General features: G+C 44.0%; 1 protein-coding gene and 1 pseudogene across 2 annotated transcripts; both read left to right on the top strand.

The window, feature by feature from the left end:
• Positions 1-4,020: 4,020 nt before the first annotated feature.
• Positions 4,021-16,778, top strand: LOC115155568 (isocitrate dehydrogenase [NADP] cytoplasmic). 2 transcript variants are annotated; one of them, XM_029702282.1, is made up of 9 exons: positions 4,021-4,115; positions 6,149-6,278; positions 10,279-10,570; positions 11,456-11,558; positions 11,973-12,150; positions 12,397-12,548; positions 12,810-12,950; positions 13,283-13,445; positions 13,564-16,778. In XM_029702282.1, exons 1-9 carry the CDS (start codon positions 4,082-4,084, stop codon positions 13,655-13,657), a joined length of 1,287 nt encoding a protein of 428 aa, XP_029558142.1. In that variant the 5' UTR covers positions 4,021-4,081; the 3' UTR covers positions 13,658-16,778. The 2 variants fall into 2 exon arrangements, with proteins under 2 accessions (XP_029558142.1, XP_029558143.1); XM_029702283.1 differs by lacking the exon at positions 4,021-4,115 and adding an exon at positions 5,108-5,216.
• A 4,613-nt stretch (positions 16,779-21,391) lies between these two features.
• LOC115155566 (pleckstrin homology domain-containing family M member 3-like) overlaps positions 21,392-27,438 on the top strand; it is a 68,673-nt pseudogene continuing 62,626 nt past the window's right edge.

Genomic DNA, 27,438 nt, shown 5'->3' with positions numbered 1-27,438 from the left:
AACCTTTTCTAGCTTGAGAGCTACTTTTTAAATATGAAACATGTTGTTTCGTAGCTTTTAAATAGGCATAGGCACATTCCTCTCTGCCCTGCCAATCCTCCCCGGGTCCTTGGTGTAGACGAGATGTGTCAATATAGGCCCATAGGTCAAATAATGGTTAATTAACAGTAGTCCTATTTGGCATGACAAGCAGCATCAAATTATTGTTTGTATTCTGTTTTCTCTGTAACATTTTTACTGTTTGCAAATATATACTCTACTGTCAAAAGTTTTAGAACACCTACTCATTCAAGGGTTTTTCTTCATTTTGACTATTTTCTACATTGTAGAATAATAGTGAAGACATCAAAACTATGAAATAACATATGGAATCATGTAGTAACCAAAAAAGTGTTAAACAAATCAAAATATATTTGAGATTTGAGATTCTTCAAATAGCCACCCTTTGCCTTGATGACAGCTTTGCAAACTCTTGGCATTCTCTCAACAAGCTTCATGAGGTAGTCACCTGGAATGCATTGCAATTAACAGGTGTGCCTTGTTAAAAGTTAATTTGTGGAATTTCTTTCCTTCTTATTGCGTTTGAGCCAGTCAGTTGTGTTGTGGCAAGGTGTCACATCCTGACCATAGTAAGTTGTTATTTTCTATGGTAGAGTAGGTCAGGGCATGACAGGGTGTGTTTGTCCGTTTTTGTATTTCTATGTTTAGTTTCTAGTTTTGTATTTCTAGGTTAGTTTTTGTTTGGCATGACCTCTAATTACAGGCAGCCGGTTGTCGTTGTCTCTAATTGGAGGTCATATTTAAGTTGATGTTTGTCCCACTTGTTTTTTTGTGGGTGATTATATTTTGTGAGTAGTGTTTGTTCCTCCTGTGTCACGGTTTGTTGTTTTGTCCTTCAGTTTATTTTTTGTATTGCATTTAGTTTCACAGTTTAATAAATATGTGGAACGAACCAGACGCTGCATTTTGGTCCGATCATTCAAACAGCCGTGACACAACGTAGGGGGGTATACAGAAGATAGAGCTATTTGGTAAAAGACCAAGTCCATATTATGGAAAGAACAGCCCAAATAAGCAAAGAGAAACGACAGTCCATTACTGGCCTTTTATTGTCCCCAGCACAAGGTGCACCTGTGTAATGATCATGCTGTTTAATCAGCTTCTTGATTTGCCACACCTGCCAGGTGGATGGATTATCTTGGTAATGGAGAAATGCTCACCAACAGGGATATAAACAACTGTGTGCACAAAATTTGAGAGAATTAAGCTTTTTGTGCATATGAAACATTTCTGGGATCTTTTATTTCAGCTCATGAAACATACACTTTACATGTTGCGTTTATATTTTCAGTATTCTGTCAGGTAAGCCTACTTTGCAGTTAACATTTAATTGAGAAGGTTTTTGGGGAAAGTCTTTCTGTCTACCCACAAGATGGTTATCAATAGCATCACTAACTGGCTACATGGAGTAGCCAAACACACGCACCATACAGACAACAGACCAGGGGCAATATTGCTTGAAATGAATTGGCAGATATTGTGTTAGGCTACATCTGACTTTTTAAGCAAATAGGGGCTAACCAGGGATGGATAATGTCAATGTGGCTTTGATTGAATAGCAGCCTACCAGTAAGCACGTTATTTTTCAATGTATTAAGGCAAGCGAAGTTGATTATTAAATTCAAATATGTGACTTCAAAGTTATATGATAATAAACTATAGGTTAGCTAAAGTTGAAACGTTATTAGAATTTGAGCAGGTTTGTAAGATAGCTAGCAGAAAAAGGCTACTTTAATTCACCACTTTATAAGCTTGCCAGCGAACTCCTTCAAACAGTATTTTTTTTAAATGGGATATGCCAAATAGAGGTACAGACCCAACCTGACATTGGCAATTAGCTTATTTCATTATTTGTTTCGTGAAACAATTAAAAAACTGTTGCCAACTGAGAGGTACAGTGACTTCGGAAAGTATTCAGACCCCTCGACTTTTTCAACATTTTGTTACGTTACAGCCTTATACTAAAATGGATTTGAAAAAAATCCTCGGCAATCTACACACAATACCTCATAATAACAATGAGAAAACATGTTTGTAGAAATATTTGCAAATGTATTAAAAATAAAAAACAGAAACACCTTATTTACATAAGTATTCAGACCCTTTGCTAAGACTTGAAATTGAGCTCAGATGCATCCTGTTTGCATTGATCATCCTTGAGATGTTTCTACAACTTGATTGGAGTTCACCTGTGGTAAATTCAATTGATTGGAAATGATTTGGAAAGGCACACACCTGTCTATATAAGGTCCCACAGTTGACGGTGCATGTCAGAGCACAAACCAAACCAAGGAATTGTCCGTAGAGCGCAGAGACTGGATTGTATCGAGGCACAGATCTAGGGAAGGGTACCAATAAATATCTGCAGCATTGAAGGTCCCCAAGAACACAGTGGCCTCCATTCTTAAATGGAAGAAGTTTGGAACCACCAAGACTCTTCCTAGAGCTGTCCGTCCAGCCAAACTGAGCAATCGGGGGAGCAGGGCCCTTCAACAACGTTGAAAATGGCTTATGGTAGAGAAATTAACGTTTAATTCTCTGGCAACAGCTATGGTGGACATTCCTGCAGTCAGCATGCCAATTGCATGCTCGCTCAACTTGAGACATCTGGCATTGTGTTGTGTGACAAAACCACACATTTTAGTGGCCTTTTATTGTCCCCAGCAGAAGGTGCACTTGTGTAATGATCATGCTGTTTAATCAGCTTCTTGATATGCCACACCTGTCAGGTGGATGGATTATCTTGGCAAAGGAGAAATGCTCACTAACAGGGATGTAAACATATTTGTGCACAACATTTTAGATAAGCTTATTGTGTGTATGGAACATTTCTGGGATCTTTTATTTCAGCTCATGAAACATGGGACCAACACTAAGTTGTGTTTATATTTTTGTTCAATATATATATATTAGTGTACAAAACATTAAGGACACCTGCTCTTTCCATGACAGACTGACCAGGTGAAGCTATGATCCCTTATCAATGTCACTTGTTAAATATACTTCAATCAGTGTAGATGAAGGGGAGGAGACGGGTTAAAGAAATATGTTTAAGCCTGTAGACATGGATTGTGTGCCATTCAGAGGGTGAATGGGCAAGACCAAGATTTAAGTGCCTATGAACAGGGTATGGTAGTTGGTGCCAGGTGATTTGGCACTGGAGCATGAATACATTACCCAACACTGTCAACCAAGAGTCAGGACTAAACCAATTCACCTTGGTGGTGTGCAGACTGGTTTTATATTATTCTGAACGATTTCGCACAAACCAGAAAAAAATGCAACAATATGTCTATGAAACTATATATTCACAGTTATGAATGAATAATGGTTTATTTGGTAGCATTTCATAGTGTGACTAATTTTACTAATTGCATTAGTACTGTACAAAGTTAGAGGTGCGCTATTTGATAGATTCCCCGCTCCCCCTACCTCGGGCTTCTAGTGGGGAGACCTGAGGTCAACCTACCCCCGCCCTATCTCCTACTTCTGAGTGGGAGACCTTCCCACGCATGCCCACTCCGATCCCTGTGGAACGCTTTCGACACCTTGTAGAGTCCATGCCCCGACGAATTGAGGCTGTTCTGAGGTCAAAGGGGGGTGCAACTCCATATTAGGAAGTTGTTCCTAATTTTTGTACACTGTATTTTGATCCGTCCGATGTTGCGAACAGCACTGTGGTCTTTTTAGAGTGAAACGTTGTGCAACATTGCAACACAAGCATTAAGGGTGGGGTTGCCGTTGGTGATTTGGCAATGTGATCATGAACTTATAGAAAACACCCAGGCAAGTGTATATCTTAAGTCTATCCTCACCTGGGTGTTTTCTATAAGTTAATGATCACATTGCCAAATCACCATAATACTCGTGTTGAAACGTTGCACAACATTTTACTTTAAAAATAAGCCCTCCGTGCTGTAGCAACATCGACCTGATGAAAACGTTGAACGCGTCTGTCATTAATTGTAGGCATACGTTCTTTGAGGCAGACGAAGCTCCCTATACTTCGTTTAACGAAGTCATGCTCGGTGCGCCAGATCGACTACGGTTTGGAGGTCAGTATGATCATACATTTTCGCACTTGTGCATTAATGAGGCCACCTTCTCAATGAACAGGCTAAGTTCAAAAAGCCGCAGAGACGACGATTACATACGGTGATAAAGTAGGAACGCCAGAATTGTGATAGCCTAGGTTAGTGTGTTTGGGAAAACCTAAATCAACTGCAATTCCTAATAATTTGACATGAACTGTTAATTTATAAAATTAAACGGATTCGCGCAGTGCAATAGAGGCCGCCGCGTAGCACAAACAACCCTCTTGGAAAAAACCAGCTACCCGCCCATAAACCCCTCCCATAGCCGTGTGGGATTACTCTATTGGCTGGTTCAGGAAAAGATGGTTGATAAATGAAGAGAGTGAACTAAGGCCGTTTACCATTGACGTTTCAGTCTACTTAACTGGGTGTGTCTCCCATAGACACCAATGTAATAGCAGCTGGGTCTGGTCTAAGTAATACATTATTTGGTTTAGGTTTTGACATTTCCCCTGATTGGTTCAGGGAGTGTCTGTCTTGCGGGTGAGTTCACTGGCGCTGACCAGGAGGGGATTCGATTAATGGCGTGGGTAAACCGGGTTAGCATTGATTACGATAGTTTTGAAACTGGCTGCCTACCGAGGATGAACCGCGTTCCCCAGTTAAAGCCGACGATGAAGTTGGCTGAAAACCAAAATGGCATAGTTCTATATAGGCCAGTGTTTTTATATACGAAAGTTTTGCTCTTTATAAAAACACATATCGCTTTATCTGCCTCCCCAAGGGAAACTACTTAAATTGTTATATTTATTTATTAGAAAATACAGGTTTTATGTTTCTGAGCGATGTATCATGTTGTTTTGTTGACATTGTGGCCCTGTCAAGCTCGATTTGAGCCAGGCGCTCCTCCCTTACCGCTTTTGCCCGGTGAAGGGCAATAACCCGTTTTACCCCGGTTCAGTGTAATCAAACTCCCTCCTGGTTGACGCCTCTATTTATATGAAACCGCGCCTCTCCTCTCGTCAGTTGTAGCCGCAGCCTTCTAGACCCAGTCCGTGCAGAACCAGACGCTCTACCGGCTAAACTATTACCCACATATTGTGGTTCTGTTAGAAAACGAAGGTAGGCCCTCATAATATCTACTGCAAAGTTATGCTTATAGGCATATTGGGTCTAAACGCTTTAATTTGGTCTGATCATCGCTAAATCCCCATTGTCTGGCAACAGTGGCTACAATAGCGTAACTAACCATTGTTGGACATAAGAAATACCATCCGGGTCTTTAAAATACAGTGGCCTATTTGATACGAACATGTATATTGCAATATGTGTTATGTATCCAGAGAGGGAGAGAGAGATGTAGGCCTGTTGATATTTGTGAAGGAAGATAATGACAGCTCTCACACCAGCTGATTGTGCACACATTCAGTAAATGGTTATTCGCGATTAACATGAGCTAATTTAGCCCAGACTAACGTTAGATTCTTTAACTTCGTCTAGTCTTTGCCAGTATCCCTAGACTATTAGCCCCTCCTCATCATACGATGGCCAGTCGGTGTGCAATTATGTAACATTCTGGGGTTAACTTTTCCGGGTGGAATGTTAACTTCGTAACAATGTTTTTTCAGAAGAAGCAATGTATCGACTTAACTGTAGCACCAATACTGCCTTGTTGATTGGATGCATTGTATCTCAAGGTTTCTTGCCTTGATCTTGCTTGTAGCTATAGTAGGCTATCTATTTTCAGTTTAGGGAAATGGGCCGTAGGTGCTAAACCTAATTCTGGTTCAGTTGAGGTTGTTATACTTGTAAAACTAGAGGTTGGAATATCTTTGAAACTGTCCCTGTTTAGCAAAATGGCATTTAATAGAAGAGAAATGCTGACTCACTAATCTAGTAAGCGCAAATTGTAAATTAATTTAGTATGTACTTTAGACCAGGGGAAAACTGCCTTGACTGTATCACTGCTGAAATAACTTCCACATGTAGAAGGCTTGCCAACTGCCATTTTCTTGTTACTATTGACTGACTCTCTCGTATTCTCCCTCCACCAGGTTCCAGGATGTCCCAGAAGATCAAGGCAGGTTCGGTGGTGGAGATGCAGGGGGATGAGATGACCAGAGTTATCTGGGAGCTCATTAAGGAGAAGCTTATCTTCCCTTACCTGGAGATGGACCTGCACAGGTGACTTGTACCTGCTGCTACACCTGGGCCTGTAGTCATTACTGTACATTGTAGCAAACGGTAGCAGGAAACATTTTACAATGAAAATGAGCACTTCTTATTGGACAAGTTCAGGTAGTCCTCCTGGTTTTGACACATTTCCTATACCTTAAATACATAGATGGAAAATAGAACTGGAATGAATAGAGCAAAGTTGTATCAGTGTTCTGAATCTACATGATGGACAAGCATGTCTTTTCTATTCAATATGTCTGAAGATTCTGTGACAATGTACCCATGGGGGACGGGAGGTAGGGGTTTGTTAAGGAGGGGGTTGGCGTTAGACTTGTCACACCAGACGAGCTTGTCAACACCAGCTTAAGCTCCTCTGATTCAGGTTTTACCTGACTGTCGATACTTGAATCTCCAGAGAGATGCCTGACTTGCACTTGAATTAGTGGGTAGGGTTTGCTAGGTGGGTGGGTAGGGTTCGCTAGGTGGGTGGGTGGGTAGGGTTTGCTAGGTGGGTGGGTGGGTAGGGTTGGGTGGGTAGGGTTCGCTAGGTTGGTGGGTGGGTAGGGTAGGGTTCGCTAGGTAGGTGGGTGGGTGGGTGGGTAGGGTTTGCTAGGTGGGTGGGTGGGTAGGGTTCGCTAGGTTGGTGGGTGGGTAGGGTGGGTGGGTAGGGTTCGCTAGGTGGGTGGGTGGGTAGGGTTCGCTAGGTGGGTGGGTGGGTAGGGTTCGCTAGGTGGGTGGGTGGGTGGGTGGGTAGGGTTTGCTAGGTGGGTGGGTGGGTAGGGTTCGCTAGGTTGGTGGGTGGGTAGGGTGGGTGGGTAGGGTTCGGTGGGTGGGTGGGTAGGGTTCGCTAGGTGGGTGGGTGGGTAGGGTTCGCTAGGTGGGTGGGTGGGTAGGGTTTGCTAGGTTGGTGGGTGGGTGGGTGGGTGGGTAGGGTTCGCTAGGTTGTCATGTAATGCTCAGTTTTTCTTAAGTCGCATGCTCAGGAAAACCCTATAGGTTACAGGAATGCACACGTGATGAGGAAAATGCTGATTGTAGCTGTGCTCTGCTCTAACCCTAGACACTAGCAAATATCACCAAGGACAGGTGTGTTGTCACCGCACATTATTGTGCAACGTGTTCTTTATTGTACTCTCATGCTATCCTGTGTTAGATGTCTATTCAGCACGTGTGACATGTTTCAAGTGTTGGGTAAAAGGTAGTGTGATGCCCAGATCAAAGGGACTTGCATAATAATTTACCATTTTTGAAAAGACCAATGCATATTGATATTGTGAGGACCTGTTTGTGCCCAGGGGTAGCTGTTTGTGCCCAGGGGTAGCTGTTTGTGCCCAGGGGTAGCTGTTTGTGCCCAGGGGTAGCTGTTTTAAAGAGCAGTGTATTACCCAAACCCTCCAGACAATCTGATCACATGACGTCAGCAGACTAGTTGATCTGGATGTGGCGTGATTGATCCAGAGCGAATCCTTTCCAAGACCTACAACTCTGGTCTGTCAAATCTGAACTGCTCAGGTCCTATGCTCAAGTCCAGTCCTCTTTTTTTGCACTAGACCTTCAGACTGTGGACTGATATTAAACACACGCACGACATTGGCTGCAGTGCTGCGATTATTACAATTGTACGTGTGCTTTTCAGTGTGTCTGTCTTAAAACAAAAATGTTTTTGAGAACTGCCAGTTAAAGGCTAAACACCTAAGGTCTGTTTTTAAGAGCTTAGAAGTTCTTACTACTTTTATAATATTTGCAAAATTGCTGCAACATGATAGTTTGTAATAGTCATTCTATAACCAACAGGAACACATGACCTCATACCAGTGTTCCAAACCCATGACCTAACCTTGTCTCCAAGCTATTGTGCACAGCACATAATAAGCCGGGTACATCAACTATTCAAAGTTGGTCTGTGGGAGTGACCATTTAGAATTCTGTGGGAGTGACCATTTAGAATTCTGTGGGAGTGACCATTTAGAATTCTGTGGGAGTGACCATTTAGAATTCTGTGGGAGTGACCATTTAGAATTCTGTGGGAGTGACCTTAATGAGTCAACTATTTGTAATTTTAGCAAATCACACGACTATTGTACGGGATGGTTAGGGGGAAGGTGTTGTGGGATTTGGGCAGAAGTGTTTTGGAAAGGGATGGATTACCCATGACCTGACCTCTGTGGTCATGCTTATTACAAATGTCATGGGCAGTGTTTTTTTTTTATTTTTTTTTTTTCTCTCCAGTAATTAAAAAATATATCAAATTATTGCCATCTGAAGTTGGTCAAGTGAGAAGGATGGATTGAGTTGTATTTTTTTGTTTTGTTTCTTGCAGGTTTGTTATTTCTGCTGTCCCAGTTTCTGTGTCTATAAGGCACAGTCATTGGTTTCATAAATCTTAGGAATGCATTCGGTGTGGTTGGGGATGTGGGGTGAGTGGACGGGTCATCTTGGTCAACCACAGTGCGCTCACAGCCCTCACCATTACACACTGCCTGTAGTGCTGCATCACACACTGCCTGTAGTGCTGCATCACACACTGCCTGTAGTGCTGCATCACACACTGCCTGTAGTGCTGCCTCACACAGCCCTCACCATTACACACAGCCCTCACCATTACACACTGCCTGTAGTGCTGCATCACACACTGCCTGTAGTGCTGCATCACACAGCTCTCACCATTACACACTGCCTGTAGTGCTGCATCACACAGCTCTCACCATTACACACTGCCTGTAGTGCTGCATCACACAGCCCTCACCATTACACAGCGCCTGTAGTGCTATGTCAGTCTCAGATGTGTTGATTTCCCAATGACATTGAGATGCACATCTAACCTGCGGTTGTCTGGAGTAGCACATTGTTGTCGTACTAGGCTAAGGGGGAGGCTAAGGGAGAGGCGAGGGAGAAACTGGGTGAAAGGTTGTTAAACAAAACCCAGTTTACACAAGGAAAGGAGAGGTATTTATGCTTAGTCTTGTCTTTTTTGGATGTACGTGTGCAGTGCACACATTTTAGTTCTGTATTTGTGGGGTGATTTCAATTTAGTGTTAAATCAATAAACCAGTGTTCCTTCTTGCATTGTTGTAGTTTGTGAGCGCAGACAACCCAGTCTCTAACTGTGTACTATATGTAGAAATAGGAAGTTGTTTATGTAATAATACCTCAAACTAATAGTTCAATGCCACCAGGACAAGTGGGTCAGTTGTCACTAGCTGCCACAATGTCATAATCTGTCTATTTATACAATTTCTCTTAAAATAAAATGTTAAACAACCTTTACCACACTGTTAACCTTGTGCCTAACCTTAAATTTAAGATTAAAAAGACACTTTTTTTTACGATCTAGCCAATTGACTTTTTGCTTGCGGGAACTAGTGGAAATCCAGAACACCCCCATCGCCTGCTAAGATGTGTTGGGTCTTTCAGAGGAGTAATTCATTAGTTCAGTCACATAGCAGCAGCCTGTGAACACTGGCCTCTTTGTTCACATGTTAGCATATTGTATACTGTTTCTGGTTCAGCCTCTCACCAAGTTTGTGACCCTATCTGTGACTTACATAATTTCACACTGATTGAATGTTGCTCTGTTTGACAAATACATTCTATTTTTTGCAAGTGTTTAATTCCTGCTGCATTTGAAACAGGAATGTTTTGTTTACTGGGTCCTGTGCTGGTTGCTACAGTGTGGCTCTGTTAGACCTGATAGAGTAGGGAACTCCCTGATGAGGTGGTTCAGTCCCTGATGAGGTGGTTCAGTCCCTGATGAGGTGGTTCAGTCCCTGATGAGGTGGTTCAGTCATCAGAGGTAGGCTTTGTATTGGAACCCCACTGACTTCATTATAGAAATCTAAATGACAAACAAAAACACACAGTAAATGTATTAGCTTTATTCTGTTAGAAACATATTTAACTTTAATTGGTTTCACAGGCCCACATACTTTTCATAGCATTTGTCCTCCCATGAACCCTAAAGGTAACAATTATCCTCCTCCCTGCTGCTCATCTGCCCTTCCCTCAGCTACGACCTGGGCATGGAGAACCGCGATGCCACAGACGACAAGGTGACTGTTGAGGCGGCGGAGGCGACGCGGCGCTACAACGTGGGCATTAAGTGTGCCACCATCACGCCGGATGAAAACCGGGTGGAGGAATTCAAGCTAAAGCAGATGTGGCGCTCGCCCAACGGGACCATCCGTAACATCCTGGGAGGCACCGTGTTCAGGGAGGCCATCATCTGTAAGAACATCCCCCGCCTGGTGCCCGGCTGGGTCAAACCCATCATCATCGGCAGGCATGCTCACGGAGACCAGGTAACCTTTTACCACCCCTTCAGCAGTAGAACCCTTACTAACCATTCATCAAAATGTCTTTATACCAGGCCCCACCCCCCTAATGATTGGCTCTCTAGGTTTCTCTAGGCCCTTCCTCCCTCACTTCCTTGAATCTGATTACCTCGAGAGAAAAGGATGGATCCTATGCTTTAGGTAAATTAAGCAATGTGTTAGTGGCACCTCGTCTCTGTTAACACGTTTTTAATTAAAGGAGATATTGTACAGTCTCCAGTTGATCACATGTTAACTTCATGCCGACTAGAGGTGTGGTGGTCAGGCCTGCTCACAGAGAGAAACATGGACTGGCGTTGTCACTGAATGCTCAGTTAGTCACTGATTAAATGGCTTTGTTGCCCTTTAGACCATGATGTTGCCACACTGGCTCCACGTCTCACAGTGCTCCATCATTCATACTGTACTACAGCTAGAGAATAACCTCTACATGGCACCATGCTGTAGTCAATACGCTTCAACTCCATTGAGAAATGAGGTGGGAGCTTGACCTTTTGGGTGGTTACTGTATTTGAATCACGTCACGGTATGGCCTGTAGGATTGATAAGCAGGATGCATGTTTTTATGTATTGTAATACAGTGCTATTTCGGATTGCTCTTTCGGTTGCATCCACACTACTAATTGGTTGAAGCCAACCATAACGTTTCATTTTGGCCAGATGCATCTGTTTTTCAGCTCTCCAACAGCAATGTAACCTGTCATCTATTCTGAGATTACAGGTTACTGTCATCTACCCAGTGAACAGTAGTCAAGTGCCTGGTTGCCCCAGACAGGGATTGCACTTCTATATTTCTCCACTAGATGGAGCCCTTGTCTGTTACATCTATGACCTCTCTCTCCCGCTTTGCAGTACAAGGCCACAGACTTTGTGGTACCTGGACCTGGGAGACTGGAGATGAAATTCACACCCAAAATTGGGGAGCCAATGAACTTTGTCGTCCATGACTTTGAAGGTAAAACCACAAGTTTACTTGTCGATGAAAATCAATTTTAAAATGTAACCTTTGCTTGTAAGGGAAAGTAATATCCAGAATAGATTTTGTCCGTTATATAATATTGTTAGCCGATGGTGCCAGCCTGTGTATGTCAATATGACAATCTTTACATATGTTTGCAGTGTAAATATTACAATATGAGAACGGCATTATCTGATTTAACTCTGAATGATAAATCAGCTGTGTACCTCCCTCTCCTGCACATACTATAGACAAACATTGAATTTTGATTAACTAGAGGGTGTGATTAAGGTTGGCTCCATTGCTCTGTTTGCAAAATGGGGGGGGGGAGGACGGCAGCTGTGTGTGTCGTGTATTCATGTGCGTGTACAGTATCTTCATGAGAATGATACATGTGTCTCTGTCCTCCAGGTTCAGGTGGTGTGGCTCTGGGAATGTACAACACAGACAACTCCATCAGGGACTTTGCCCACAGCTCCTTCCAGATGGGGCTGCAGAAAGCCTGGCCTCTGTACCTCAGCACCAAGAACACCATCCTCAAGAAGTACGACGGACGCTTCAAAGATATCTTCCAGGAGATCTATGAAAAGTATGTCTGCCTGGCCTCAGACATTTAAATGTCGAGTAAATCTTTATTTTCCCTATTGACAATATATTTTTCAGCATGTAGTCGATACACGAGTCACATACAATGTATGGTTGACGATAAAGGGTAATTAGCCGACAAGCCCCCCCACCTACTATGCATATTTTCAATCTCTGACTCCTTTATAAAGGACAATACGAGGTTTAGGTGTGTAAACCCTGTCCTCAGACCTGTTCCCGTGTGTCCCAGGCAGTACCGCTCTAAGTTTGAGCAGAAGGGGATCTGGTATGAGCATCGTCTGATTGATGACATGGTGGCTCAGGCCATGAAGTCTGATGGTGGATTCATCTGGGCCTGCAAGAACTACGATGGAGACGTCCAGTCTGACTCTGTAGCCCAAGGTAAGGCCAGCTAGTTAAGTCCAGTCTAGTGTACTCTGATGTAGTCCAGACGCTAGTCCATTTTTGAATTTGTCATCTTTAAATTTATTTTTCAAGGAATATTCTAAGACTAGCTCAATAGAATTACTTTTAGTTCCAGAACACTGAGGAGAATGCAGATAAAAAATGTTTTTGTCTTGGCACTGTCTCTGAGCGTTTATATCCAGTTAGCTGTTAAGTACTTTGTGACAGATGTATTTAATATCTCTGTGTGTACCTCAGGTTATGGGTCCCTTGGTATGATGACCAGTGTGCTCATCTGTCCTGACGGTCGTACGGTCGAGTCAGAGGCGGCCCACGGCACGGTAACACGCCACTACAGACAGCACCAGCAGGGCAAGGAGACATCCACCAACCCCATCGGTAATTTACACACGGATACAATGTATGTTCTATTTCATTCTGTCTCCGACTGATGATGCCTGCTCTAAAAACCATTCAGCCCAGCTCATTCCCCTGCTGGATGTAGATCTGCATGTAGCAGGGCTGTATTCATTACGCTGATTCTGTTGCAAAACGTTTCTTAAACTAAACCAAACTGGGAGGGACCTATCTGAATTTGTCCAAAGAAACTGCGTTTTCTATTGATTACAGCACAGAGAAACACAGGCAACACGAGGACCTAGGAAAAGAGCTCAACGTTTTGAAATGTCCCTAACGTGTGTGTGTGTGTGTGTGTGTGTGTGTGAGCGCAGCGTCCATCTTTGCTTGGTCGCGGGGGCTGCTGCACCGGGCGAAGCTGGATGACAACGCAGAGCTGCGTGTGTTTGCTGAGGCCCTGGAGGTCGTCTGCGTCGAGACCATCGAGGCTGGCTTCATGACCAAGGATCTGGCCATCTGTATCAAAGGCATGGCAGGGTGAGTAGCATGCATCGTGCGTACATGCATTCATACGCACAGTAAACCTGACTATGAAACTAGACTGACTCCAACCGTCTTTCTTTCTGTCTTTCCTTCATCTTCTCTTCTCCCTTAGTACCAAACGCTCAGACTACCTGAACACCTTTGAGTTCCTGGATAAACTGTCAGAGAACCTGAAGACCAAGATGTCCAACCAACCCAAACTGTGATGACCTCATCTCCCAACTTTAAACACACACACTATTGACAGCAGGGACTATGGGCCCCGGCCAACACTGAACCAATGACGGGGGACTGTCTGCCAGAACCCAACCAGAGCTTCTAGAAGACCTAGGACCCTCTGGACTTAATCATTCCCCCCACCAGCAGTCTGTCTGCTTCAAGGAGGTGTCTTGTCCAGGGGAGGGGGAGGTCCTCCCAAAGCAAATGATTCATTCACATCTGAACTACTTGCCATTGCTGTCCCACTCTCCCCCTGCTTGCTGTTGCTTGGCAATATGAATATTCATGTGGACTCATTACACTCAACTTGCCTCAGATTTCATTGCTGTTCTGGACTGTTTCAATGTTACCCAACAATACAGACCATCTCCTTCTGCAACATAAAAGCTGTTGACCCCCTCCAACTCTCTAATGCCATCTGCTCTGCCCCTTGACCACGCCCCCAACTCACCCGATGAACTAGCTGCCCAAGTCAACACTGCTGTCTTCCTCAATTCTGTCCTGTGTCCTTCTCCCCCTGGTTGACCCCTGAGGTCCGTGCCCTGAAGCAAGCTGGCCGCTGCCTGGAGCGCCTGAGCAGGAAGTCTGGTCTCACTGTCCACGCTGAGGCCTACAGAGATGGCCTCAGTGCTGCCAGGTACACCTACTTCTCCAACATCAACAGCAGCTCCAATAAGAACTCCTGGACTCTGTTCTCCACTGTCAGCAAACTACTTCAGCCTCGTGACGACACCTTCTCTACTCCCTCCACTGAACTCTGCAACTCCTTCCTTCAGCTATTTTCAAGGAAAAGCTCACCAAAATACAGTTCACTGACTGATCAATCTCTCTTAGCCGCCCCTCCCCCCATCAACCTCCAAACCGTCATCCCTGAAACCCGGGTCTATGAATTTGCACTCATTGACTCTCCCTATATCTCAAAATTCATGTCATCAACATCACAACTTACTCACCAAGGCCTGCCTGCTCTCTGTCCATCCCTGGATCCTCTCCATACTGTTCTCATCAAAGCCTGCCTGCTCTCTGTCCATATATCACACACACCATCAACCTCTCCCTTGCCCACGGATCTCACCTCTCCAACTACAGAACAGCTGCAGTCCCCCCCCATCTTAAAAATGCCAGGAACAGACACCACCATCTTTCTGCCCAATTTCCCACCTTCCTTTCCAAGACTCTGGAACAGACTGTTGCCTCCCAATTACAAACCCACCTGCTAGTCAACAACTAATTCAAGCCCCTCCATTCTGGTTTCCACCACAGTACTGAAACTGCACTGAAAGTTGTGAATGACCTCACCTCTGCTGATGCTGGTGCCCTTAACATTCTGATTCTCCTTGACCGGCGTGCCGCTTTTAACACAGCCATCAGATTGAGGGTACAGCACTCTCCTGGCTACAATCATACCTCATAAACCGGACCCACTACATCTCCCTCAATGGCCATACCTCAGACGCCACTGCAGTTACACAGGGTGTCCCCCAAGGTACTGTGCTGGGCCCCTTCCTCTTCATCTTCCTTGGTCAGGTGACACCCAGATCACCTCGGCACCAAATCCCTATTCAACCCACCTGTGACCCACATTGAATTCCCTTTCTCTGCAATAAAAACATGACTGCAACAACACTTCCTCAAGCTAAACATTAATAAAACGGAACTCCTACTCATAGGCACCAAATCCACCTTCGCCAAAGCTAGCAATCTTGCGATTGACACCACTGTTTCCCCCCCACGCACGCAACCTTGGTGTCATCCTGGACTCCACCCTCTCCTTTGACCACCACATAAGACAGACTGGCAAATCGTCATTCTTCCACCTTCGCAACACTGCCAAAGTCAGGTCCTCCCTGTCCTGCCGTTGAAACACGCATTCATCTCCTCCTGTCTTGACTACTACAACTCACTACTCTCCAGCGTCAACTCAAGCTCCCTCCATAAGCTCCAAATGGTTCGAAACTCTGCAGCCCGACCCCCTCGCCCACACTAAGTACTGGCAGCACATCACCCCTGTCCTCTGAACTTCACTAGCTCCCTGTCTCCCAACGCATTGATTACAAGCTCTTCTTTCTGACCTACAAAGCCCTTCACCACCTTGTCCCCCACACGCCCCTTACCCTAAACCAGGTTCGTATCCCAACCCTCCCCTCCCCATACACTGATACATCTCTCTTATTTCAGCCCACCCCTCTTTTATTCATGTTTTTGTAAACTTTCTTTTTTAAAATTTTATTTCTCTTTTTTTTTTACAATTGTGAAGAGACTTTGGTCCTTAAGCGCTATATTAATCCCATGTTGTGTTACTATATGTAGGGTTCAGATGTAGGCTGAGTTGAGTTTATTTGTGTTTTTACAGGGACAGTGCACATTAATCAACGTTTCAGTAAAAGTGCTGGTTGTAGCCAGCCGGCTAATTTTCAACCGCAGTCCCTGGGCAGGTTGTTGTGAGGCCCTCTTCTCCATTGATCACTTACCACTATGGTCTAGCCATATCTTTTGGTAACACTCAGCCAATCTAAGTGGCCTGAATCCTAATTTGAGATCCACGAGCATAACTTGTGATTTTTAAGCAATTGCCGAGTGAAGTATATGATTCTGCCAAGTATGACCAGTTAAAAAATTTTTTTTTTATGAATGATGGACACAGAAATAACCAGTGTTCTTTACGCTAATTGCACTAAGGTCCCCCTATTTTGTTTTGTGTGTATATGGTCGGTCAGTGAGCAGTGATTGCCAGTCCTGCCTGAGGGTGATCTTACCCGTCTGTTGCCTTGTCTTTATGTAAAGTGACTTCAGTCTGTCACACCATATATATATATATATATATATATATATCTCATGATGACTACTGTAGCCTGTTTAGATTTTGACTGTCTTGACTTGATGGTGTCATTGATTCACAAAGCTATACTAGCATCACTCACTCCTTGTTTGTGGTTATGGAAGAGGTCGTAAGATATTAAAAACACACTTAACACCTTAACCCCTCATACAGAAACTAGTGTCAATGTACCTTCATCTGCCAGTAAGCACCCAGAACCAGAGGATATGCAGGTTTGTACTCGACAGTGTGGTCAGAATATCAACTCAATAAATGGGTTTTGGGGAGAATTGTCTAGTGCGTTCAGTATTTATTTTCTATTACCCCATTAATGTTATGTTGTAAAACTGTTTATCTAGCACCACGATCTTACAAAAAACACTTTGGAAGATTTTAGGTCTCTTACAGTTTGCCACCAGATGGTGCCATTGTAATCCGAGTGACATTGCTCATCAGGTGTAATAGCTTGACAATAGACTGTATCCAACGTATTATCAGTTGCAGCACAACATCCCTCAAATCCTTCTAAAGCACTGTATGACTGGTATGTCCACATGGAGTTTAGGCCTACTGTGATGCACCTTCCACATGTACACAGTCAGGAGCACCCTTGGCATGATTAGCTTTTTCGCACCAGATGGAATCCACACGGTTAATCCTAGTGCAAGCGGCGATGGGGGAATAGACCCAGAGGAAAAGAAAGGAAACGGAGGCACTCGGACATCCAATGGAAGAGGGCGAGAACCAAGGCTTCCAAAAAGGTATCAAAGCCTGTAGGGCTGCTACTATTGTCCCAACGTAATTGGATTTTGTCTGGGAGAAGGAAGTCTCATTTACCAGTCTGAGGCTCCACATGGATGGCTTTGCCACTGAAAGAGCAGGATTGTTAGCTGCGAATGGGAACAGTGGTTAATATTTTTTAAAACCTGGCTGGATGGATGGGACAACATAGCTTATGTGGGGCTTCTTGAGCTATCAGCTCTGAGAGAGTAAACACATTAGCTGGTATTGAACCAACTCATTTGGCAGTCTTAAAGAAAGCTTCCAGCAAAAATGCTATCTAAAACGGTCAATATATTCCCAAGGCCCACACGAGTAAGCGACTACCATAGAGATGGCCATCTCTGCGCTGTAGAAAGGCTGATGTTCTGAGGCATTTAATTTTATTTACATTCGGCATCACTCGAGGTAAATAAGGTATACTTTCTAACAAAGACATCTACATGTATTTCAGGATGTGTATCACTGGAAATAATCAGAATTCATGTAAACAAGTTTTGAAAACATCGCTTGTTCAAAGAAAGTGTTCTCTTGGCACAACTTATGTAAATTGAGGTGCCTTGCGGTAAGTGGGTGCTGATATCGTGTGATGGTGCTGGTAGGTCAACGTTTAATTCATGGGAAAGGGGTGTGGTATACTGTATATCTTAAATGTATGTCTACATTCAGATAAAGATCTCTCAGTTCAATATCACTTACCCTTCCATTTATTGACCAGTTGTCTGGGATGTTGTTTCGATATTCCAATTTGAAGGCATGTTCTCTGCATTTGAGGTTACTTAGCCCATGAAACTGGTCAGAAGATTCTTGATATGTTTAGCTAACTTTTTTTGTCAATGAACCCCTTCAATGTCATTGTCTGTTTTCATCCCTTGTTGCTGCTTGAATGGATATCTTCCCTTCATGGGGAATGACGATGTCTGCTTTGAAACAATAAAAATGCACTATCTGGAGTTCATATGCATGACACGTTGCAAAAATACTGCATAAAACGGACTAAATTATAGTAATTTGTATGGGGTATGGTGGCCATTGGCTCAACTTACCCCAAGGCAAACAAGTTCACTATATCACCCACACAGAAATGGTTCATCAAGATCGGTGTGGAATAACTTGACTGGCCTGCACAGAGCACTGACCTCAACCCCATCGAACTCCTTTGGGATGAATTGGAACGCCAACTGTGAGCCGGGCCTAATCGCCCAACATCAGTGTCTGACCTCACTAATGCTCTTGTGACTGATTGGAAGCAAGTCCCCACAGCACTGTTCCAACATCTAGTGGAAAGCCTTCCCAGAAGAGTGGAGGGGAGACCAACTCCATATTAATGCCCATGATTTTGGAATGAGATGTTTGATGAGCAGGTGTCCACATACTTTTGGTCATGTAGTGTATGTTGACACAGTGTTGGTTTAGTCTGTGCTTTGAACACATTCAGGATCTCTAGTTTTGTGGTCCTAAATGTTTATTGCTACACATTGGGCTGCCTTTCAATGCAGTCTTTGTCAATCCTCACTCTGATATCCTATATGAATGATATTTAAGTAATAAGGCACGAGGGTGTGTGGTATATGGCCAATATGCCACTGCTAAGGGCTGTTCTTAATCACGACGCCTAAGAACAGTGGTGGTTCGAGCCCTGAATGCTGATTGGCTGACAGCCGTGGTATATCAGACTGTATACCACAGGTATGACAAAACATTTCTTGTTACTGCTCTAATTATGTTGGTAACTAGTTTATAATAGAAATAAGGCACCTTGAGGGTTTGTGGTATATGGCCAATATACCACGGCTAAGGGCTGTATCCAGGCACTCCGCATTGCATTGTGCATAAGAACAGCCCTTAGGCATGGTATATTGGCCATATACCACACTCCCTCGTGCCTTATTGCTTAATTATAACATACTATGCCCTTTACAGGCCCTATGGTACAGCACATTTAATGGTACATGATTGTTCTGTTTGACCTTTTTACCTAGGATTAAAATGTACTGGATGTCTAAGGGACTTAGCATTACCTATCAAAAAGACATTCTGGCAAAAAAAATGCCATTCCAGCATAAAGAGAACTGATCATAATACAAAGACAAATTGTACCTATTTCTCATGAAATCACTTCCTTTCCAAAGATTTATAAGATAAGAGCTGTGTTTTTCTTTGTGTCTGTCTGTCTGTTTTTAAACTTTGTCTCTGTTCTGATATGAGAACACCTTGCTCCGATAGGGAGGATATAAGAGGCTTCCTCGCTGCCGTTTCCATGGGGACCCAACAGCCACTCTACTCTTCAAAAGCGGGCGAGCAGAGCAGAGGTAGCGGGCCTTTTGTGTTGGAGAGGGAGAGAGCAGAACAACACTGGCCAGATGAAAGCATTGCCATCCTTAAACCCAATCATAATTTAGTCATCAGTACAGGAGGATATAATCAAAATAAAGAGGTAGCTGGATGGGAGAGATAGACAGAGAGAAAAGAGAAATAGAGGGAGGGAGAGTGGAGTTCGTAGGTCAAGGAACGAGAGAGGGAGAGAGTGCTGTTAGATGTAAAAATTAGAGGGGATATGGATAGACATGGTCTTGTTCTTAACGTTGACGCTACCTTATTTGCAATGTCAATCTCGTATCCACTTAGATTTAAAGGTTTGTTGTCTCTTTCCTGGAGGAAGATGACAAATAATATTACAACGTCACTGACCAGGACATTGTACTCCACAAATATACATAATCAATATGGGACAAATTAGCATTTCTACTTGGAAAATTAACATTTATTTTGAGTATCCGAATGAAGCAACAAATACCATTCAATGTTAGTAGTGTTTGTGCTACATGTTATACAATTGTGTTAAACGCCATGGTGTCCTTGAGGTTATCATACTATATTTCTCTATTTATTTGTATATCCCATTTGAGAAGGCATTTATACATTACAGTATTACAGCTGTAAAACATATCCAACTATAAGTCCCTCTCTGCTTCCTCCTGCATCTCTACCAAAGGCAGCTAGGCCCAATCGCTGACTGCCATAATTGACTCTCCTCTCAGAACAAAATAAAAGAGAGGAGAGTTTGCTGGGACAAATAGCATTTCGCAAGAGTTCACATGCAGCTCTATGTAGGTCATACACAATATGGCGTCTGCAAGTTTACAGCTGGGGCTCATAGAGCCATTATCCCACAACAATGGTCCGGAGAGGAACATATTTGAGCCCATTAGCCCGGGCAGGGCCCCCTCCTCCTTCATTAGAGAAGGATTTTTTTAACGAGCCTAGACAATAAGCACATAGAAAGGGTACAGGGGGGCTCTGAGGGATCGAGGGAGGGGAGGTCGCATGTTTAGCCGAGAGAGCCCACGATAATTACTGTGTTTCTCTCTCTGGCCTGAAAGAGACTAATGTTTCTCTTTCTGTAGGGTCAGCACAATGGACACTGGGTAGCTTCAAGCACCGCTAGCTTTGCCCCATTAGGAAAAAAATATGCTCCGTTCTCTCCCTGCTCGTCCCCCTTTCCTCCACCCCTCCACTCAGATTCATCATTAGAGAAATGTCTTTATGACCTTTGTTGGAGGATTTTCAGTTTGATACGTGGCCCCTGCTGCTGTCACCTGCCTTCGTCATTAAATTAGTATTATATTGGTTTTGCCGCAACTGTAGGTTAATTTGTGTGATGTTGAGGAATGGGTATGAAACAGGGTTGGAGTAATTTAAAAGGACTTCAAATGTTCAGTTATAAAAAAACGATGTTATTTTCATGCAAAACACAGGGGGACAATGAGACATATGGATGCAGAATAAATTAGGCACAGATGTAGTAACTGAAAGGTTTGTCAACTTACCAAAAGTTTCTCAATTATTATTACTACATACACTTGTGTAATAATTATCATGTTGTTTCCATCCATGTTGAGATTATAATTACACCAGAATTATCATGTTAGTAGTACCATACTGTTGTATTATTACTTCTAGAATCAATTATAAATCCCATGTTATTGCAGAATTGACAACTCTCTACAGTAATTTCTCTGAACTGATCTGCGGAAAATGAACGGTTGAGAATCAGGACACCCTTTCTCCAGAATGAATGGCCAACTCACACAAGTTGCAAGAGACGGAACATTTAATGAAGGAACTATCAGTTCTATCCGGTTTCTCTGACGGACCAGAAAATGATATATTTGTAAACAGAATCAGGTGAGTCAAGACTTATTCATTATTCTTTCGACACCGAGTTTGTGGGTATTTAGCATATATTTTTTTTCTAACAATGATATTAACAAATATAGATAAATATTTGCGCGTGTAGCTAGATGGTTTTACCGCTAGAATCGAAATGACATTGTTCAAGGATGGGAGGCTAGTTGACGTTGTTAGCTAGCTAGCTTGCTATCTAGATGATGGACATTCACACCTGCTAGTAGAAGTGAACCAATATTCGGTGTTAGCTTGGAACTAGCTAGCTAACTATGTTAGTGAACCACTGAATCAGGATGTAGCTGGTCTGGATGTATATGTAAAACGGTAACTAACTAGTTTGCTAGGATAGCTGCATTGATTGCATTGCATTGCATTGCATGCTGCACTGTTGTCAGAAGTTATAAGCAAGGCACCTGTCTTGACAGCGCTGTCCCCTTGTATTGATAATGAATTGTTAACTACACCAGAGCCACTCCTTCAGTTAGTTACCTCATTCATGTCAAATGAATAGACAATATACAGATGTGTAGACTACAAACACACACACACACCTGTCCTAGCTACTGCAATGAGGGAAGATATGATGCCTGCTGTGTGAGAGGGATGTAAATAGACAGTCAGTGAGGAGGGACAGTGTGCATCTGTGTCACACCTGCTAGTCTGCTGGGTAAGGTGAGGACACAGTTGTGACTGCTGCTTGACTCAGACAGTCATGCACTAGGTCACTCAGACAGTCATGCACTAAGTCACTCAGACAGTCATGCACTAGGTCACCAGGATGTGGTTTGTTTTTTTACACGTGCTCTTGGGGATGGTTGAATATGTTTTTCTAGTTTTGAGCTGGTCGTTCTCTTTAGTGCAGGATGATTGTCTGTGGGATGATCATTTGCTATGAACATAGCCATGATGACAATGTTTCATTGGATGCAGTGAACTCATTGCTGAAGAGAGATTGATGAGTCAGATCCCTGTAGCTACTGTACCTGGAGTTGTACATGGAGTTGCAGAGTTACACCCTGCCCAGGGTCACATCTGGCCTGGCTGCCCTCCTTGATCCATCCACCTCACCCCTCCCTCCACCTCACCCCTCCCTCCACCTCCACCTCACCCCTCCCTCCACCTCCACCTCACCCCTCCACCTCCACCTCATCCCCTCCCTCCACCTCATCCCCTCCCTCCACCTCACCCCTCCCTCCACCTCCACCTCACCCCTCCCTCCACCTCACCCCTCCCTCCACCTCCACCTCACCCCTCCCTCCACCTCACCCCTCCCTCCACCTCCACCTCATCCCCTCCCTCCACCTCCACCTCATCCACTCCCTCCACCTCATCCCTCCCTCCACCTCACCCCTCCCTCCACCTCACCCCTCCCTCCACCTCCACCTCATCCCCTCCTCACATAGGGCTGGGTGACATGGCCTCAAAATATTATCCTGATTTTTTCCCCCCAGACTTATGGGGGATTTCGGATAATATACACTACCTGACCATATGTCCGATTCCCTTTGACCAAACCTCAAATGCAAATAGCGAGTTGAAACCGCTTGTCAGAGAGGAAGTAGTGATCTCTCATCTTTGTTGTGAGTGGCAGGAGGCGTGGCTTGGTTTGTGTGTGTAAATGGGAAGGTGCACAGCACAGAAGGAGCGAAGGAGACGAGACCAAAAAGATATGAAAACAAGCAGACATAATCACATTTTTAAATTAAACTTGATTGTTGCGCTACAGGCATGTGGAATATGCACCTCCCTCCCTCCCTCCCCCTCTCCTCACATCACCCCCCTTTCCCAGTGAAGTGCTGCGTGTAAGCCGTCCAGGGATAGGCTGGTGGTGTTGTCCTCTAAATAATTCATGTCTGGAAGAAAGTGAAAGACCCAGGGGAGGGAGAGAGAGAGAGGGAGAGGGAGCGAGAGAGAGAATATATATATATATTGCAACACCCTGGAAGTGAGAGGCTAAACTGTCTGGCCAGAAGGAAGGCAACCCCGCCCCAACCAGGTTGGTCCAAGCCTGAGGCACAGGTTAGCTGTCTGTGTGTTAGACTATTTACTCCCTCCCTTACTGGATAATGCCTATGTTGTTTGATGTGATCAGGAAATGTTAAGCTTGCTAAGCCTTGTTCATTGCTAAACATATCTGATCTTCACCCTGTTCAGTGATAATCAACCCTGACATGTTTCCTTTTTCTGTTCTCTTTTCTGTCCCATGGCACAGTGAAGCCTCACATTGTGCCCTTTTGATGGCATCATCATCGTCCAATGTGGAGGAGGAGCATTCTTCTTTGTTACACACATCCTCATGTGGATTCATGTGAGAGCTGACTCACACACACACACAGAGAGAGAGCCATCAGCCTGTAAGAAAAACAGTGCCACCCCAAAACTGTGCCATGAGAATTTCTGGCAAAGGCCAGAGCTATCATAAACTCAATAAGAGTGTTTCACCTCTAGCTAGTTGATTAGCAGAGCTGTGTTAAAGAGGAATTGTTTTCCTGGAAGAAGCCTCCTGCCCTCGAGGAACACGGCTTCCCTCTGGGGCTCAGACTGCAGATGCTTCAGCTGCGAGGTCCAGAGCCACTTGGATCGTCCCCTGCCCAGAGAACCACCCAGCCCCATAGAGAACCACCACCCCGCCTCCCCTAACAGCCTCCACACGGGGCCAAGCCGAGGAGCACCATGAAGGAGGTGGAGGACATTAGCCCTGCCCTGGAGGCCACCGAGGCCTTCCTACACTGCCTGGACGGAGGTGGAGGACAGCGAGGGGAGGGGGTCTGGCAGCCCAGGCAGCACCACCCCAAGCTGCAGGAGATGTCTGTAGCCCTGGGGAAGCTGAGCTCTAGCGGGGTGTGGGGCCTGCTGGCCAGGGATCAGGGGATCGAGGTGTCCCCGCGTAACGTGGCCTGGGCTGACCAGCCCTCGGCCTTCAGCGTGCTGGCTCTGAGGCAGGGAGAAAAGAGACGTGCTCGTTCCACTAATGACCTGGCCGCCCACACCAAGGACACCAACAACACCTCCTCTAACTCCTCCAACGCCACCTTTAAGAAAGGCCACAACCGCTCACGGTCTGATGTTAATTACCGGCCGTCCTACACAGACAACGCTAACGGCCTGCCTGCTGTGGACAAGAACACGATGAAGAACATGGCTCTCAACGACCAGAGAGAAGAAGGTAAGGCGGGAAGGAGAGAGTGTGTCCTTTGGTTAGCTGATAAGAACATACTGCCTATTTATTATTGGTTGATACTCAAATCAATGTCAGTGTCTATGAGCTTCAAACAAATCTTCAAAATGTTTGCTAAATAGGCTATCATGACATGTACTTAGTAGAGCTGGGACGATAAACCCCAAATTATGGACGCCGACCATACCGATCATTTATCGCATTTTGCTGATATTGTTTATTAGGATAAGTAGCCTATACTAGAGAAATGTAAAGTTTGAAATGAAATAAGTGTGCTAATATGGCTGATTGTTAAATAGGACAATTGATGGCTACAACCATCATACTTGTAGTAGTTTAAAGGATCATGAAACACAAACTGTAGTTCACATTGTTATAAACATATAGTTCTATTTCTAGTTATCACATCAACTCAGGTAATTTATCGCCCACTTTTAGTACTTAGGTTATCATGACACTTGTCCTCTGTGTCAGAGACTAGATTAAGCCTGGGACTAGCTTCCACTTCCACGTTATGAAGATGATGTCAGTGTCCTACAGAAAACAATTAGGCCTAGGCTGTAGTGCAGCAGCCAGCATTTTATTCTGATGGAACTGAGCTTCCACTGCAGTGGCCAGTCAGGATGTGGTGAATAATACCAACCTCCCTGATGCATTGTTTAGTCTGCCTGTTTGTGTTTGTTTAGGGATGTGAATGTGAAGATCTTCACCAAAGACCATAATAGGATGTCATTCTGTCACCAAACAGACCCAAATAACAAGAAAGAGAGTGGCCCAATTATCCCTAATATTAGGAAGGATTAGCATATGACTGAAAAGGCCTTAGTTGGCTCTGGGCAGGGAGGAGGGATGGATAGTTAGGCTACACAAGAGGACAGTAAAAGCAAGGGCTGCATTCAACAGCACTTTGCAGCAGAAGACATACTGCTCTTTGCCAGTCGTTATGGTTGGCAATGCTTTTATACACTGTAGCCTAATTGTATCCTCTCATGCCCTGTAACATACTTCCATGACATTTGATGACGTGTGTAGTGTGTAGGTAGGCCTAGGCTAGGGCCCATCTCTTCTTAGGACAAACCTCAGCATATCTGTTTAATTGCTAATAGAGTGAACCATGACATCCCCACTACCTTGAATAACATGGGGGTCCACTGCAGTTAATGTTTTCACATTGGATGCAACAGGGAAAGGAGGCTTTGGAGCTACTGGCATGCAAGAATACTTTCACTCTGTCTTACTGGTAGTGGTTCCCCTATAACGAGCCCAGCCTGCTGCTGAGTCCCGGTGGGGTGACATTTACTGATTTCCTCAGCAACACACACACGCTAATGATGATGGGTCAGTTGATTTCGGCATGCGAGAGTGAGCGGGCGTCACTGAGCCTTTAGCTGTCAGTGTTCTAGTGCTGTAGAGGTTTTACTTCATTTACCACTCTACTCAGTAAGGTTTTAGATTGTCCTCTTAAGACATTTGACCAGACATGTACCTCAGGGATTTGAATGTATTGCCTAGCTTTATTAGCTGTTAATTGGTCTTTCCATTGGTTCATTCATCTAATGAATCTGTTATTTTGGCTTTTGATTTAAATAGGAACGCCACAGTATTAAATACAACACTTAATATATGTATCTTAAAAAAATATATATTAGTTCACCTTTATTTAACTAAGTAGACCAGTTGAGTTCTCATTCACAACTGCGACCTGGCCAAGATAAAGCAAAGCAGTGCGACAAAAAAACAACAGAGTTACACATAGGATAAACAAACGTACAGTCAATAACACAATATGTAGTAAGATTAGGGAGGTAAGGCAATAAATAGGCCATAGTGGTGAAATAATTTAGCAAATTAACACTGAAGTGATAGATGTGCAGATGATGATGTGCAAGTAGAAATACTGTGTTAACTATGTTATAACTCTATGTTAACTAACTCTATGTTAGGGATGTTTACTTTATTCCTGATTTCTTTGGGTCTGTCTGTCATGGTGTCCAGGAATCACCAAGGGGTCCATTGGTCCAACATCTGCTTCTTTAAAGGCCAAAGTTATAAAATGGCACTTGTTGTTATGATTGGCTGTTCCAGTCGTTGGTCTGTCTGGGTGTGGCAGTCAGTCAGTACAGTAAGATAATTGCTAGAGCAGTCCCTATCTGCCCTTTATGTCTTTGGCAGGTTTAGCTAAGTGAGCTGACCTGACCAGTTCTCCCTATTCCCGGTACAAACCTCCCCCCAAATTACACCCTGGCCCCTGCTACAGTGTTTATCGTCACGTCCCTGTTTAAGCCTTACACGGAACTGTTTAAGCCTTACACGTGTATAAATGTATTTTGTCCCCCTACACCAAACGCGATCACGACATGCAGGTTAAAATATCAAAACAAACTCTGAACTTATTACATTAATTTGGGGACAGGTCGAAAAGCATGAAACATTTATGGCAATTTAGCTACAGTGAGGGAAAAAAGTATTTGATCCCCTGCTGATTTTGTACGTTTACCCACTGACAAAGAAATGATCAGTCTATCATTTTAATGGTAGGTTTATTTGAACAGTGAGAGACAGAATAACAACAAAAAAATCCAGAAAAACGCATGTCAAAAACGTTATAAAATTATTTGCATTTTAATGAGGGAAATAAGTATTTGACCCCTCTGCAAAACATGACTTAGTACTTGGTGGCAAAACCCTTGTTGGCAATCACAGAGGTCAGACGTTTCTTGTAGTTGGCCACCAGGTTTGCACACATCTCAGGAGGGATTTTGTCCCACTCCTCTTTGCAGGTCTTCTCCAAGTCATTAAGG

This window comes from Salmo trutta, chromosome 20 (assembly GCF_901001165.1).
Source record: "Salmo trutta chromosome 20, fSalTru1.1, whole genome shotgun sequence".
Classification (NCBI taxonomy): Eukaryota; Metazoa; Chordata; class Actinopteri; order Salmoniformes; family Salmonidae; genus Salmo; species Salmo trutta.
This window is presented reverse-complemented; position numbering and strand designations above follow the sequence as displayed.

Bases quoted from the DNA above. Each gene is read 5' to 3' on its own strand.
- LOC115155568 (XM_029702282.1), top strand. From the start codon at position 4,082: ATGCTCGGTGCGCCAGATCGACTACGGTTTGGAG. The intron at 4,116-6,148 runs GTCAGTATGATC...TCCCTCCACCAG, and splicing joins AGATCGACTACGGTTTGGAG to GTTCCAGGATGTCCCAGAAG. The intron at 12,951-13,282 runs GTAATTTACACA...GTGTGAGCGCAG, and splicing joins GACATCCACCAACCCCATCG to CGTCCATCTTTGCTTGGTCG.